At 34.5% G+C, this 17,818-nt stretch overlaps 1 protein-coding gene and 1 pseudogene across 1 annotated transcript in view; one reads left to right on the forward strand and one right to left on the reverse strand.

Annotated features, from left to right (window-relative positions):
- The first annotated feature begins 3,677 nt into the window (after positions 1 to 3,677).
- On the forward strand, positions 3,678 to 8,953 carry LOC114751218 (benzyl alcohol O-benzoyltransferase-like; annotated as a pseudogene).
- Positions 8,954 to 10,909: 1,956 nt separating this feature from the next.
- LOC114751209 (receptor-like protein EIX2) overlaps positions 10,910 to 17,818 on the reverse strand; it is a 47,326-nt gene continuing 40,417 nt past the window's right edge. The window contains exons 3-4 of the mRNA XM_028939873.1: positions 10,960 to 12,469; positions 10,910 to 10,927 (exon numbers count right to left, since the gene is read on the reverse strand). Coding sequence (XP_028795706.1) covers positions 10,910 to 10,927; positions 10,960 to 12,469 — 1,528 coding nt within the window. The remainder of the gene's footprint in view (positions 10,928 to 10,959; positions 12,470 to 17,818) is intronic.

The following is a 17,818-nucleotide window of genomic DNA, read 5'->3' on the forward strand; positions in this document are numbered from 1 at the left end:
TACCTCGCAGATGAATTGATTCAGGGTGTGTTCACACTTCACAGCAAAGGCACGGCACCACGGGCACTACAGAGCTGGCGCAGGGAGAGACATGGCGAGAATTTTAATTCAGGGCGATGCAATTTTTCAGTCAGCTCCAGGATTATGCAATCATGGGTAATTTTATACTTTTCAGTGATTGTCAATGGCAGAGAATTAGTGGAGACTCAAAGAAGAAGAGGCGGGAGAGTACTCACCAGCGTCAGAGACTCAGAGTGCAAAAAATCCGAGAAAGAGAGGGCAGTCGGGCACGCGAGCTCTACGGTGGTCACTATCATGTGTGCGAGAGTCGGGATCGCAGGAGTAACAGAGCGCAGCCGCGGGGAAGGAACGACGAGGAAGAGGCGTGCCTAAGGCAGAGGCGCCGAAGCCGTCGAGGTCACGGGAGAGTTCAGTACAGACTATAGAGTGCGGGCGCAAGATAAAAAATCTGACGAAGAACGCTAGCGAGACGGTGGTCTAGATTCAAGATCCAAATGTGGCTTTGGCTTCAGCTATCTCCTTGTGCGCGAGAGTCGGGAAAGGAGTGAGCAGACCTTCGGTCGCAGAACGACGGAAGAGACAGATTTCAGCAGCTCTGATTTCTGAAGCCAGCGGAAGCAAAGACTCAGTTGGACTGAGAGATTCTAAGGGGCGAGAGCGGCAAGACGAGGCGCGGCGTATGGCTAGTATGAACTGAACCTCTATGAGTAATGAGTATGAACTACTAGAAATTTAGGGCTCAGGACTTAGGAGACGAAGGGAGGACCGGATAAATTGAAAATTGCAATTTTTTTTTATAATATATACCCCGGGACGGGACGACCCCGTCCCGTGTCCCGTCCCGTCCCAAGGTACATTTTGTCCCGTCCCGGTATTGTTTTGTCCCGTCCCGTCCCGCCCCAAAGTTATCGGGACCGGGACGGGACAATTTGAACACCCCTAATTGAAGTTAGAAAAGCCATCTCTCCCTCCCTCCCTCCCTCTCCCCTTCTCTCTACTTGTAATGTTCCTCGCAGCCAAGTTGGTCTTTTCTTTGTAGAAGACAAAATATATTATAATAAAAATATCATAACACAAAACAGATATAGAAAGTGAACAAGAATGAGAATTAAAAAGCCTATAAAAAAATGTTGGTTGTGTTATTCAAATTGTGACATCCGAAAAAGAAGCCGTAATTGAGAGGATATCCTATTATATAACATATGCTCCAAATCAGAATTAGAACGATTCAATTGAATGAATTATACCATATAAACTGCTGCAAAGGTAATCCATTAAAAAGATAGAATTAATATCATTGTTGATCCTTATAGCTTTATCTAATTTTGGTTTTGGTTTTTATAGTTTCAAATCATTGGTTTTGATCTTTATAATTTCACGAGCATTTGACCTGATTTTAAGTATAAGGGACAGAAACCATTACGCATTAAAGATATAGAGAACATTTGTTAAACTATTAAATAACTTTCTACAGTTTGAACCGTTAATGCCTGCCGTTAAATAAGTATTAACACCATCAAATACTTCCCTTAAGAAGCACCGAACGTCTTAAACATCTACTCTGCTGACCAGCTCAACTTTGTTTGGAACCTCTATTGCTTGACCCGCTTCTTGCCAAAGGGATAACTCTCGTTATATGCATATATATGATTCGATGATGACACCGTTATATATGCATATATAGCGAAGATTCTGAGAAATCTATAATCGATTCTTGAAGGCATGGGGGCTTGCAATAGTACTCTGTTTTTCTATTACCAAAACAGGGGAAGCTTGAAGAGAATGGTTGGTACGATAGTATGCAAATGGCATAATATTCTATTTTACTCTCAGATTCCGACCGTTCAGATTCTCACTGCTTCCTTAAATAAATAAATAACGAATGGAGGAATTAAAATAAATAGGAGCAAATGTTGCTCTCAAGTGTTGCACATAGAAGCGGAAGAAATAGGAGAGGCAATGTCAAGATAAGCATTGGTGGCTTTTAAAGGAAAGGGATTGGATAAGACGAGACTGAGTCCAAATTGCATCTAGCTTTCACTTCCCTTTGCTCTCCCCCGCCCCCCTAAATTCGTGTTGTTTGGCATGCAAAATACCAAATAATCTCATAAATGGATGAAGTTTTCGGTGGCTACATTGCAGAGTGCGACAGCAACAGAGGTTCAAACGAGGTCAAGCTCATCATTGGAGAAGATATTTCAGACGCTTAGTGCTTCTTAACGGAAGTATTTAACAGTGTTAATGCTTATTTAACAGCAGGGACCAACAGAAAGTTAACGGACCGGTAAAATGAAAAAAATGCTGAGGGACCTAATTTAAAATTGAAGAAAACTATAAGGATTTTCAAATTAATTATCCCAATGATTTATTGAGAACTTGGGCTTAATTAGTTGATCTTAAAGCATGATATATCTTTCACATGATACAAAGCTTTTTCCCCATCCAGTTTCTTTTGCTCAGCTAGATTTTTATGTTATGTAATCTATGTTTATTTTCTTTTACTTCTGTATTTCAATCTAACCTTCTTCAATATAAACCTTTGGTTTGCTTTCAAAAAAAGATTGTTGATCTTTCTTGACTTGCAATTCTTAGTTAGAATATGCTAAGTGTATGACAGAGGGCAAAAGCCAAGTTGCTTATTTTGCATACCACGTGTTGCTTCTGTTTCTCTTGAGTAATACAACTTGCTTTTACCCAAAAAGAAAAGAAGAAAAAAACTCATTTTGTTTTTAACAAAAACAACTGCTTAACCAGCCACCCGATATAAGTATATCTGTTTTGAATCATTAATTTTCGAAATATTATCAACTAAATAATGCATCGCAATTGGTGTAATTAATTAATTTTTTTTAATTTTTTTGGGTCAAGGGGTAATTTGGCTATAACTTGTAACCAGTCTTGTCATGGATGCTCCTATATCCAGGAACAAGGAATCACTCAATTTCCAGATTCGCATGGATCAAGTAAATTTGTCGTTTCATATCATGAGTCCTCATGGCTTCTTTCCTTTTTCGTATTTTTTTTCTTTTTATCCTTTCGCTTTTTTTAATTATATGCCCAAGCTTTATGGGGACATGGAGCCGTCCCAATTGACAAGTTTAATTTGGTGAAGGCAAAATGAAAATTGGATTTGTTTGGTTTAAAGATTTGGTTGTTTAACCATAGTTAAATCTGGGTCAATCTAATTATAATTAAGATAAGTTATTTAAAATGTACACATATATATAATATAGAACAGAATAATATTTAAATAAACAGACATTAATAATCCACAAAAGAATGGAGCATCCGTGCATAGATCTTATACAATTCAACAAAATAGAGTTAATAGAGCACAAATGTGACATGTTTTTTCAAACTCAAAATGATGTCATTTTAACGTTAACAAAGAGAGAGAGAAAATGAAACTTAATCCTTCCAACTAAGAAATTGGTTTATTCGCTTGACTGCCTAATCTGGATTGAGTTTTCATTCCATGAGTATCATATAATTTTTTTAAAAAAAATACAATTGACATAGACCTTTCTTACAAAATGCTTTTTCCTTTAACAGGACACGTATAACCAGCTAGTATATAAATCCGTAAACACTTTGATATACTAAACACACTTATGGTCTATATCTCGATCTTCTCTCAAATTCCCCACTTTGATTTTGAGAACTCATTAATGGCGGCGCTACGAGCTCCTTCTAATCTTGTCTTCACCGTGAGGAAGTGCCAACCGGAGTTTATAGCTCCGGCGAAGCCTACTCCTTTGGAAGTGAAGCTTCTTTCAGACGTAGATGACCAAGCTGGTTTACGAGCCCAAAGTCCATTCATACACTTTCATCGTTCTGAAACTTCCATGGCAGGAAAGGATCCAGTAAAAGTCATCAGAGAAGCATTGGCTCAGACACTTGTGTTTTACAATCCATTTGCAGGAAGACTCAAGGAAGGTGAAGGTCGCAAACTTATGGTGGATTGTAATGGAGAAGGCGGTCATGTTCATTGAGGCTGATGCTGATGTCACCCTTCAACAGTTTGGTGATGATCTTCATCCTCCATTTCCATGCTTCCAAGATCTTCTTTACTGCCCCATCTTGCTCATTCAGGTCCCACATTCGCTTCTCTTTCTGTTTTTTTTTTTTTGTTTGCTAAAGTATATACTCTCTCCTGTCCTTAGAGAATTAATTAATTTGTCTAGATTAAGAAAATGTGTGTTGGTTTTTCATAAAATATTCCATTTTATTTATTTTATCATTTGGATTGGAAAACCACTTTCTTACTATGAAAAGCCCTTTAATATGTGTCATCAATAAAGAGAGTTTAGGCAAAAATTATAAATTTAAGAAACGAAGTGGATTGAAATATTACATTTAGAATTAAAGCAAATCCCCCCACTAGAGATATGGATCCTCTCTTCTTATCATTTTTCTCTTCTTTTTCTTCTTACCATTCTAAATATAAGATCCACTTAAGTCTTAACTAATTAGGAAAAAAATACCTGTTGAATTTCAAAATGATAAACAAGTGATTTTAACATATTCTGACACGCAAAAATTATTACAAGAATAGTTTGCGCCGGCTATTTGTCATTTTGAAATCCAACAAGTATTTTTTTTTTTGTCATTTTCTCTTAATTAGTTATTTGTAATTTATGATATAGAGAATTTGTGACATATCTTCAAATATGACTCTATTATTTAATTACCAAATAATACGCAGAGATAAAAAAAAAAAAAGTTCAATAAATAGGATATACTATAGAAAAGAAAATTTTAACATATGGTTGACATGAACAAATGCGACCTTATATTTAATTAGACTCAAGCTAAAATCTTCAAGTAGACATTATATTTATGATAAAAAGCAGTGTGTGTGAGAGAGAGAATTTTGCAATACCAATATGATCCATGGAGGTTGGGCCTCTCAGGTCACGGGTTCAGTATTTCTTAAAGCTATTATTACTTAGGGCCCATTTGGTACCATGGAATTGATTTTGATGGAAACTGAGGGGGTGTTTGGATGAGATAAAATCATGGTTTAGAGAATAGCTTTTGGAGAATAGATTCTGAAAGAATAGATTTTCTGAAAAAGTGATTCTGATAAAGTGAGAGTGTTTGGATAATTGTTGTCAGAAGTGCTTTTTGATATGTAGAAATTACTAAAAAGGACATAAGTTTAAATGATAATTACATGTAAGATATATTTCATAATATATGTTTATTTGAAGTAATAAATTTTTTAATAATATATATTTTGGCAACATAATAAATAAGACATAAATAATATAATTAATAAAAAATTAAAGTGTATATATATTAATAAAATAATTAAATATGTTTTTAGGAAAATGATTTACTTTGCCAAAAATATTTCTTAAAAATTTTAAAGATGAAATCCCATATTTTTTTTTCACAAAATTAAATAACCACACAAAAAAATTTCATATTAATTGTCTTAATAATAGAGGTTGCAACAAAATATATTTGTTCAAGTAGTTTTTTTTAACAACACATTACATTATCTAAAAAGAAAAGAGAAAATAAAAGGAACATGATTATTCTTGTATATAGTGAATAATTTGATCTCTTATGGAGTCACAAAGCCGAGCCATGTGAAATGAAGATCTATTGATGAAGGTATTAAGACCTTGTCTATATATTAACTCTCTAATTAGGTTTTACATTAATGACTGGAACAATAATCTTACATTTAAGACCAATATTAAATCTCCAATTAGGTCCTACATTAAAAACCGAAATAATAAATTTATTAATTTTTTTTGCCAACATAATAAACAATGTATAAAAACATATATTAATTACCATATCCAGTTGTAAATGTAAGACTTAGTTGACTAATTTGAATAAATTAAAAAAATAAGTTAAGTTAGTTATTTGTAATAAATAGGTGTTGCCTTTCTTACAATATCCCTATTAATCAAGTTTATTGGTTATAACTTAAAAAACGATAGACAAATATGAGAAATAAAGTAGATTGAGGTTTTATATTTAGGACCAAATAAAAATCAAATGAGGTCTTATATTAAAAACAAGATGCGGTAATTTTTGATATGTGTATATATAATTATAAAATATAAGATTATGTTTTTAGAAAACTAAATAATTATTTTCAACAAAAAAAAAACCATACGTAGGGGGTGGGGGAAGAACCACTCAAAAAGCAAAAATTTTTAGCTTATTACAAAACCTTGGTTTTGATAGGCAAACCATGGTTTTGTCATAAAACCATGGTTTTGAAAAATTGATAGGTGTTTGGGTAATTTTTTCCCAAACCATGGTTTGGACAATCACTCGAAACGAAGATGGAGATAGATATGAAAATGGAGATGGAGATGAGGTTTGAAAACATGTTTGGTATAAGTATGGAAATCGAATTTAAATTTTAATTAAAATATATATTAAAATGTGTAAATACTAAAACACCCTCAAGAATTAAAAAAAGAAAAAGCACCTCCTCCGCCACCTGAATCTAACATCGAGAAGTCTTTGCCCAACATCATCAACAATGTGGCGTAAATAATCAATCTACAAGCATCGATTATCACCAGGAAAAAGAAACGCACATGTAGAAGCAAAAATCATGGTTCTTCTAATATGCAAAAGTTGATGGAACTTCAACCAAAGAAGTAAAAATCATTTTTCTTCATAGATGCAAAAATTGATCGAGCTTCGGAAAAAACGATTTCTTTAGAATTGATGACCCATGTTTTCAAAGGTTAATTTTTCAATGGTTTTGTCCATTTTGTCAGATTTGAAACTATAAAATCAGAGCTTAGTTTGAAGATTAGGCGAACAGAGTTTGGGTTAAAGGATAAAGACTTCTAAGAGGTAGTCGTCGCTATCGCCTTCAGGCTGTCGGAACAAAGGTCGGTAGTCGCCGGTGATGAGCTTGAAGGTCGTTGGAGCAAAGGTGGGTAGTCGCTGGCGATAAGCTTGAAGGCCTTCGGACTTTCGCTTGCATAGTTGCATCTGGTTAAGGAGGGTAAAAACGAAATTAGAGAGATAGAATTACAAATCTTGGGGCGTGAGGGTGGAGGCCAATTCCACCACTTTTGGCGGAAATGGAATTGGCAAATTTTCCAATTCCATCATACCAAACAAACATCTTGATGAAAATCAATTCCATTTCCATTTCCATACCTTCCAATTCCATCATACCAAACATGGCATTAATATTTGTGTTAACGTAGCCCATGAAGATGAAGCCTAATACAGGTTATTTTTTTTACTGTTGGACTCCAATGCTCCAATCGTCTATGGATGGGGGAAACTGGCAACTCTCTTGAAAGGCTACCAGAACTTGCTGCGGTAATCGATGACCTCCTCGCCGCAAATTCGCTAGGCAGTCTCCGTCAGGAGTTTGCTGTTAGAGGTCAAGCGCGGGATTCATTTTTCATCCATGGATCGAAGACATCTAACATCCAAGAATATAATGGGATTTTGGAGCTTGATTTTTTCATCAACCTTCAAACCTTAACAGGTGGGTTCGCTGATTTCTTTAGTGGCATGTCTTTTACAACCATGAAATTCGAGGTTTAGACTCATAATAAGTCGCTTGTCTCTATTGTTTTCATCCTCTTTGGTTGTCACGGGTCGATTCACAATCGGAGCACTGTTCGGGGATTGGGTTTTGATCCTGGTATTGCACTCATTTGATTCGGGAGATATTAGAGGTCATGCGACAGATTCTTAATAGCTTCTCTGCACCTTCCCTATATATTAGTGGCTACCCATTAAAGCTCCTGGCTCATAAATTTGGTGACAACTACAATTTTAGCTTTGGCAGTAACATGACGGTTCAGGTCTTATCTCTCTATGCCTTCATTGTCTATGTTATGCACTCTGATTGGCGACCCACCATTGATGATTGCTATCATAATGGTTCCAAGATGCGCACAAGCTGTTCGTCTTTTTGTTACTCCAAAATTTTCCTTCCATGTGTTCGTATTGCAATGCTGTTACTATTTTATATTTTGGGGTTTGATCCTGGAGATGCTAAGGGTAATTGGTCTTCAAAGGAAGCTAGTGCATATGATCCATTTTCATGCTGGAATAGTAGTTTTCCCTGTGCTTCTCCTTCAATAACATTGATAAATGAGTGTGCATTTACTTTATGTGTCGGGTATTGTATGACCCATAGCAGTATTAAGTATGAGCATAAGGTGCTTGACCAGATGACTGAAAGAAAAAAAGATGTGACTTCTTGGTTTGAGTTCTTTGAAGCAAGTGCCGTCCCTATTGATTCAATTTTCCCGCAAGGACATTGGTTCTCAATTACAAGGAGTTTCAAAGTGGAGATAGGACTCACTCTGCATAACTTGTCACGATTGACCATCCATGGACTGGAGTTATTCGAGTTCCTAATCCTTGCCTCTTTTATTGCCATTATCGAAGCTCTGCCACATGACATCCAGCAAGTGATTCCTCTGACAATTGCCAAGATTTTCTCTCAATCATGGTGCAATGCTGTAACTTTTAAATTGGATGAACAGGACATCATTCTCGTTTTACTTTGCACGCATAGCATAATATCTTGCGACCTTAAGGACAAGGTCATTGTTAAGGGGGAGGAAATGTAACGACTCAGTATGAGGATATTCATAAGAAAGGCCACGTGTTAAGAAAATGGAAAAGGGAATGTGTTTATCATAAGGAAGTTGCAAATGTGGGAGTGAGTGGTGTAGAGGTGGTTACACTATATTAAGGGAGATGCGAAATGAGAATAGGGTGTGGATGATTTAGATGATCTTTTCTCTGGTCCCATTCTTCGAGAATCTTCTCTCTGTGACTCTTCTTCTTCCTCCCTCTATTTCCCTGTTAATTCATTTTACAGTGTTCTTTCAATGTATTTTCAGATGCCTGTAATTGTTACAAACTGGATTGAATCTTAAATACAAACTTGTTATTCCATTTTGCTGAGATATTACAATTTAGATCGTTACACGGACCTTCCATAGTCTCATCCCTTTGTAGATTACTCCCAACCCACCTAACCCAATCAACCTCATTTGACCTCGTCACAGCTTGTCTCTGGTGTTGTCGTACAAAAGCTTTAGAACTAGACCCATAAGACGATGTTCGTCTCATGTTCTTGGCTAATGCACGCATGGGACGTAATAGATTCAACCCTCCATTACCAAAAGGGTATTATGGGAATGCCGTGGTGTTTTCGACGGCGGTTTAGACCTCTGGAAAACTGTGTGAGAGTCCGTTAGAATATGGTTTGGAGTTGGTTAGAAAAGCAAAGGATGTAGTGAATGGTGAGTATTTTCACTCTGTGGCTGATCTGTTGGTGAGTAGAGGATGATCCATTTTCACAACAGGGAGGTCGTTTATTGTTGCAGTTTTGTCACGTCTTGGATTTAAAGATGTTGATTTTGGGTAGGGCAAGGCTGTGTTTGCTGGTCCTGCTTTGAGCAAACCTGGCACATTTCAAGGATTCACTTTCCACGTTGGATATACGAATAGTAAAGGTGAGGAAGGAAGAATCATACCTGTTTGCTTGCCACCAGAAAGCATAGAGAAATTTTGCCAAAGAATTGGATCTCTTGCTTAACAGTGTTGACCAATCTTCCATTGATGGTTAATGCGTAGATGCATGCAAAAATGCCATCAAGTATTTGCATTGTTATTGTGTTTATACATATATGTATATGTATATGAACATGTATGCACGTCTTATGTATGTTCATGTTTTTTATGATGATGTCCGTTGTGATGCACTGAAGCTGATCTGCAGTAGTATACCATGGGGTACGGTAGTGGAAGTGCGTTCATTAATATCAGAGTTTTGTTTAGCAAACCATAATTTTCCAGTGAAGTGCTAATTATGTTAGATCGTAAGTTTACCAGAAATCCCAATGTGATTGGACCAAATTGAACTAGACGCATACTTTTGATCTTGAACCAGTTTGGATGCTGGTAATCAGAGACATTATCGCTTATGTGCATGGTCAGTTTGGTCATCTATATATGCTTGGGGATGAAACCCTCTGACGTCAACAACTTGTAAAAAGAAGAAAACATGTGACCAAGTAAGGCTTTAAAAATTTGTCCCATTATGGCTACTACCTTTGTTGTTTGATCCATTATCTTTCAAAGTATGGATGTTAGTGGATAATTGTATTACTTAATGAACGTGATGGTTGAAAGTGAAGAAAATAGAACCTAACTGTTTCTTTGCCAACAAATAAAACCACAGATGATAAAATTGCTCATTTAACACTAATTAAACACTGCAGTGATTTACAAAACATCTCACTCAATATGGATTAGGGAGTTTTACACTGAAACATAAAGAGAATGAAATATAAACAAAACAAGAAAGTAACCTAGAAGATCGAGCGGATCTGGTCTTGGTCACTTGTAATTCATCACCACAAAATAGTCGAAATCTCGCCAACAAGATGATTATTTCTGCAACTTTCTCCAACCATCTACATAATCAAGCAAAGTCATCACATCTTCTTAAATTAAACGAAGTATATATAGGGTTAGATATAATTCACGTGTCACATGCTAACAACAATTCACTAATTTATTACAATGTGCATACTCTGACAACTAGCTTCGAGGATTTATTACATTGTATTGTATATTCACATGAGATTGAGAGTAATAAATGTAACATTAAGAAAAAAAATTTGGAATAAAAATATGTACAAAACTTTGAACTTATCATCTTAGCAAAGAGTTTCTCAAGATTGATCATATATTATTACAATGCACAACAATAATCCAGCGAATGACTCTTATTATCAAGGAATCACAATTATGTAGTTGTAAAAAAATGTTTACCTGTTAGTGTTGGGATCTTCTCTTTATCTTCGCTTTCAAAATAGCAACTTGAACATAAATCCAATCGTACATGTTTTTGAAAAAGTTAAAAAAAGAATGCCGCCTAGACTTTTTGAGAATTAAAGTCCCACAAACTCCCCAAAACCCAATAATGAAGCCAAGAGCCATGCTCCCATAAAACCCAAAGCTTATGAGATTATCATCTCCATCTGCATCAATGTCACATGGATTGGGATTCAGATCTGAACTCCCATCTCCTGGACATCTCTCTGTCAGTGGGGGGCCACAGAGCCCAAGGTTTCCTATATAACCGGAGCCATTGAAGGATTGAAGTTGGGTGCCGGTTGGAATTTTCCCTGATAAATTGTTGAAGGCCAAGTTCAACACACTAAGAAAACTCAAACTTGAGAAGCTGATTGGAATTTCACCAGAAAGAGAGTTGTATGACAAATCAAGTGATTCCAACCTTTGCATTTGACCCATGTCGATAGGAATGGATCCTTTCAAATGATTTCTAGACAAGTTTAGGGAAACCAACGCCACAAGTGCAGTTATGCTACTTGGGATTTCTCCTGTTAAGTGATTGCAGGAGAGATCAATGGTTTTCATGAATCGAAGATTCTTACTGTACTCAACATATTCTCCTTTCCATGCCAACATTGCCGTGTCTGTGAATGATGATCTAGTAAGACCTTCAGGAATGACATTAGTAATTTCTTGGCTCGTAGATGTCATATTTGACATTGCATTCAAATTACCAAGGCAGTGAGGTATATTTCCTGTTAAATTATTTTTTGAGAGATCTAAGATTTGAAGATATGGCAAATTACATAAATTTGTAGGAATGCTTCCGTAAAGCTTATTTGCTTGCAAACGTAAGCCAATCAAATTATGCAAGTACAGCCCTATCCATGATGGCAATTTTCCAGTCAAATTATTCTGTCCAAAATCAATGAACAACAAGGACGAAGAATTCATCAAAGGTGGCAAATTCCCATAGAGGTTATTGCTATTCAGATGGATACTTTCAAGATAGTTCAAAGTACCAACTGAATTTGGTATTGGTCCAGAGAAATGATTGTTTTCCAATCTCAGAACCCTCAAGAAAGGAAGTTGTCCCCAACAATCAGGAAGTTTTCCCGACAAAAAGTTGCTTGAAATGTCAAGATGATATAAACCTGCTTGAAGAGTTGCACAGATGAAAGATAAGGTTCCTGCAAACATATTGTTTGAGAGAAGCAACGCCATTGTTGCGTTTGGTGGTAAATATGGTAGGGGACCGGAGAGATTGTTGAAACTCAAATCCAAAATAATATTGTCAATTTTCAAGAGTGATTTTGGCAACTCCCCATAAAGTTTGTTATGGGAAAGATTCAAGTATTGTAAAGAAGATTGCCAAAGCCATTGAGGAATTGAATCTGAAATTGACGCATGCGAAATGTCCAACCTTTTAAGCTCCCTTTGATACTTTAACCAGCAGGGAAAGTGGGGACCAAAATTACATGATGTTGCACGAAATTCTTGCAATTGAAAAGGTGGCACCCAATGCGAACTGAAGTTGAAAAAAATCATATTTTGTGACACATCTAAAACTGTCAAGTTAGAGAGAGTTGAAAGATGTGTTTCATTAATGACAGAATTCAACCTATTGTTGGACAGATCTAAGTACGTCAATGATATAAATCCGGCAAACACCGGCAATGGCCCTGTTAAATTGTTATAACTCAAGTACAATTCGGAAAGGTGAGATAAGTGCCCAAATGATTGTGGAATTGACCCATGAAGACTAGTGTTCTCAAGATCTAAACTCACCAGATTTGAAAATCTTGAAAAATTGGGAAATGGTCCGCTACTAAAAGGATTGTCACTTAACCCCAAGTCCTCTATACTATTTTGAGCGCACCTTAACTGTGGTATCCAATCACTTAATTGACCTGAAAAATTGTTGTAGGACAACCACAACGATTTCAGTCGGCACAAATTGGGATGGATTTTAGCATGCTGTTCTCAAGTTTGTTCCCTCAAGAACAGAATTCAAGAGAAGTGGTGTTTTGGAAAGCATCTGAAGGAATATGTCGCAAAGAATTACCAGAAAGAGATAAAGATTCAAGAGAATTCATATTTGAAAAAGTATTTGGAAAAATATGTTCCAAAGCGTTATCACCGAGATCAAGATTTGTTAAGACGTTGCTAACGTTAGACAACCAGGGTAGTATTGAAGAGTCTAAATTATTTGCTGCAAGAGAAAGGACTTTGAGGGAAGCGGAAGAGTTTGTGCGGACAAAAGAAGCAGGATTGACATGATGAGATGTAAGAGCACAATCTACCAAGTAAATCTTAGACAGATGAGGAGCTTTGGATAATGATGATTGCCAATCAACAGCTTGACTTAGATTGACGTTTGAAAGGTCAAGAGATCTCAAAGAAGAAAGGTGAAAAATCCACTCAAGATCTTTCACAATCAAATCATTAGAGTGAAGGTCGAGATATTCCAAACTGGATAGATTCTGCAGTCCACGAGGAATAGTGCCACCAATTGAAGCATCAAAAATACTTAACTCTCTTACTTGACCAAGTGAACCAATGCATTCTGGAATTTTGCTCCCTTCGAAATCGCTGTAATTGAGATTCAAGTAAGCTAGATGCTGCAAATCACATAATGAGGAATCAATATTACCTCCCAAGGAACTAAGACCAAGCTCGATTACATGACCGGTCAAATTACTGCATGATACTCCACTCCACTCACAGCAATCAGCTTCACTTTTCCAGGTGGATAACATGCCGAACTCATCAACGAAACCATGTTTTAATTTGAGAAGAGCTTCCTTATCCGTCTCTGCGCAACTGATGTTTATATTGGAACATCCTGCACACCAAAAGAGACATAAAACTCCAACAAGCCAAAAGAAATTGAACTTAGAGCTGAACATGCCTAGGATTCTTTTCATTTGGATATGGTAAGAACAGGGGAGGCGTCTTGTGGATGTGAAGTGAGTGATCCATGGGTCATTTATACACAAGCGGTTCACGAAAGTTTTCAAATAATTTTATTTTAGAATGTAGAAATATTGGCGTCAACTAACGTGATAAATATTAATAACTCAGTAGAGGAAGATTTTTGGTTCATGAAAAAGGACTATAATTTTTATTTAAAGTAAAAACAATTGATGTTTAAAACATTCTTATCATTTAATTAATTTGATTAGTCTAAATTTTCTATTCAGAAAGCAAATTATCTGAATCAGCTGATGAAATTTTATCTGAAATGATTGTTTAATTTATAACCTCAAATTAATTCATCAATAGTTAACATTAATAACTCTCATATGAGGCATTCTGGTCATGAAAGGTCTCTAAAAATAATACGTAGAAAAGGTTGTCGTTGCATGAACGATTGATTTGTGTCATTAATCTTTAACAACGTCAGTGGCACACTCATCAACATCACTATCATTTGAGGAAATTACCATTGACGATTATGTGGTTGGAAATTTTTGTTCATGCTGTGAGAAGGTTCGTCTCCTTTTTCGTTCTTCAATAGATGAATATATGGATCAGACTTGAACCAAGATCTACGTATAAAGCACAAATCACGCCAAATTTCTTTTAATTTTATTGAAGTTAATATTAATTATCTGAGTCTAATGCCTTCAGTAAAATTTTAAATTATTCATCCACATATATCATTATTTATTTATTCTGGTGAAATACGAGGAGCATATTTTACCAGCAGTAAAAGCTAATCTCTTTTGGGTAATATAATAAACAAATCTCTTCAGCTAAATTTTCTCCATTCACAATTATATTAAGAACCAATCATCTAATTGATACCATATTGTCTCATTTTGATTGGTTGAAGAATATATGTGTGTGAATATATGTATTACTTATAAAAATATTGTTATAATCCATCAAGTAGACGTCCGAAAAATGTCACAGAACATCAATATTCTCTCAAAACCTTCCCTAATTTTCTAAAACAATTTCCTATTTTTATTTTTTTAGATATATGTATTAATTATAAAAATATTGTTAATAATACTTGTAATGAATCAGCAATTGCTTCTATTATTTTTTCTTTCAGAATTCAAATTGCTTAAATTTCATTTGAGGTTAGGTTAAAAAAATTCTCATCATTTAATTAATTTGATCAGTTAAGTTTTCTCTTAAAATGGAAAATCGTTTGATAAAAGTTCATTTGAAATAATTATTTAATTTCTAACTTAAAATTAATCAATATTAATATCAATCACTCTCATTCGAGGTATTAGGGTAATAAAGGGCGTCCAGAAAACAGAAATAAGAAGTTGCTGTAACATTCATGACTAACTTGTATCATTAATTTTTAATAATATATCTGACCGTTTTCTACGAAATTTTTGTGATCGCAAATTTTCATTCATGTCATATGAAAAGGTTCATCTCTTTAACCGTTTCAAGCTTGAATATGCCAATCAAGCTTGAATCAAAATATAAATGACGCCGAATTTAATATTCTGAACTTAGTATTAATTATATTTATATGAGACTATAAATGACGCCGAATTCCTTTTAATATTATTGAAATTAATATTAATTTCATTTATATATATGAGACTATAAATGACACCGAATTTTTTTTCAATATTATTGAAATTAGTATTAATTTTATTTATATCAGTCTCATGCCGTCAAAATATAAAACTTAAATTGATCATCCACATATATCGTTATTTGTTTATTCTCGTGAAATACGAGGACCACACTCCACTGACCGTAACCATTAAGGCTATTCTCTTGTAATTGAACAGTTAGATATCAAAATATGAAAAAAAAAAGAGTATGTTGCGTTAATTTATTAGTGCTTCCTCCCAATAATATAAATAATATAAAAATTAGATAACTAATTTAAAAATATTGGTTAAATTAATTATTTGAAATAAATATATATTGATTTTTTTAAAATGTCATTACCAAGCGCATGCATTATAATTATCTTTTAATAACATCTTGATATGTGTAATTAATAAATTTGTTTAAAATAAATTTAAATTATGACACAAAGGGAGTTAACTATATTGATGGACAAACACGGCTTGGACTTATCAGAGTCAGAGTAAATTCCTACCTTATCTTTTTATAGCTAACGTGCGTCAGTTTGATTGAGGAAGATGTGATATGAACGAGGTAAGGGCAAGGCGGTGCCTTAAATAATGACTCTTTTGTCTGTACCATATAAAATGGCAAAATCACTATTAAATTTTAAAATAATAAATATGTGATTTTAACATATTTTGACTCAAAAACATTAGAAAAGTAGTCAAATACTCAAATTTTTTATAAGAGTAGTTAGCATGACATATTTATCATTTTAAAATTTAACAGATATTTTTCCTTTATTTTTCCTAATTAAGTTACATAAATTAAAAAAATTAGTTATTTATAAAAAATGTATTATTATTTTTAAAATATCATCTTTAACTATTTGCATTAAAATTACCCATAAATGAAAATCCTTTTAATATGTACAATCTCTCTCGAGCATTAGAGATTTTTTTTTAAAACCACGTTAATCCTTTTTGTATTTCCAGGATACTTAAAAATCTCACTCCCTACTATAATTAATGGATTACTCTTCATTTGATAACCCCTTTATTTCTTGGTGAGCATTGAAAATCTATAAGTAATTTTAGAAAATTCGAAATAGCGTGGCTTAAGTCTCTATTTTAAGATCTCAACTTGCTTTCCATTCCTGAAAAGCATGCAACCGAGCATCGTTCATTAACGGCTTTTTATTCTTTTTAACCTCTCTTTGCTTGCACGATAATATTTATACATACTTTAGTCACCATCCTCTTATGATCAGTCTTAATTCTTATTAAGAAGGCAAATTCTTTGAACCAACTGATTAAAGTTTATTTGAAATAATTCATTAATTTATAACTTAAAATTAATTAATGGTTAACATCAATCATTCTCATTTCTGGTATTTTGGTCATGAAAAATGTTTAGAAAAAAGTATAAATAAGAAGTTGTCGGGGCATGCATAACTGACTTGTGCCATTTATTTCTAGTAATGCAAGTGGCAATCTTCTTCCTCAATAGATGAATATACCGATCAAACGTGAATCAAAATCTGTGTATAAAATATAAATCACGATTAATTTCTTTTAACTTTGTGTAGTTAATATTAATACAAGGCAACAGCGGAGGGACTGTGGCTTTTCCAACTTTTCATACGTGCAAGTCATAATTGAATTAAAACTTAAAAGGTTAATTTTTCTCTTAAACTAAAAACAAAATAGATTAATATGTATTAACATAATTCCCACCTTATCTTTTCTTAGATACCACGTATAAATTGGTTGAAGAAGATACATATCAGGAGCTCCATTGACTTGAAGGTCAAAATAAATAAAAATTAAAAAGAATAAAGACTCGTTTGGCTCTTCTATAGAATATTCTACACGCAAAGACATAGATATTGCAGTAGTGGTAATAGAATTAATCAATGGTTAACATCAATCAATTTCATGTGAGGCATTATGGTCATGAAAGGCGTCTTAAAAAGTAGAAATAAAATATTGTCGTGGCATGTATGACTGAGTTATGCGATAAATTTCTAATTGCGTAAGTAATTTAACAATTAACATCATTTGTGGAAATTATCATTAACAATTAGGGGAAATGGCAAATAAAGACCTTTGAAAATATAAAATGGCAATTTGGGTACCTCAATTCACAAAATAGCTATCAGAGACCGGGTCCTAAATTGCAATTATGAAATGCAGGAGAAAAGTCAAAAATGTCATTCCCTTTCTCTTCCTTCCGTCTCATCCCCTCCCTCTTTTTCTTTCTTCTCTTTCTCTCTCTCTTCGTCCTTCTCTTTACTGCTACTGAATCAAGCTCAAAGCATAGCACTCTAGTCCTCACCTCAGCCACGTCTCTCACTTCAGAATTTAGAGGGAGAGAAAGGCGATGCTATGTTCTGATTCTTCCACCATAGCTCAAA

The sequence above is a fragment of the Neltuma alba genome, unplaced genomic scaffold (assembly GCF_004799145.2).
Source record: "Neltuma alba isolate B1F8T4 unplaced genomic scaffold, ASM479914v2 tig00006815_pilon, whole genome shotgun sequence".
NCBI classification, from domain to species: Eukaryota; Viridiplantae; Streptophyta; class Magnoliopsida; order Fabales; family Fabaceae; genus Neltuma; species Neltuma alba.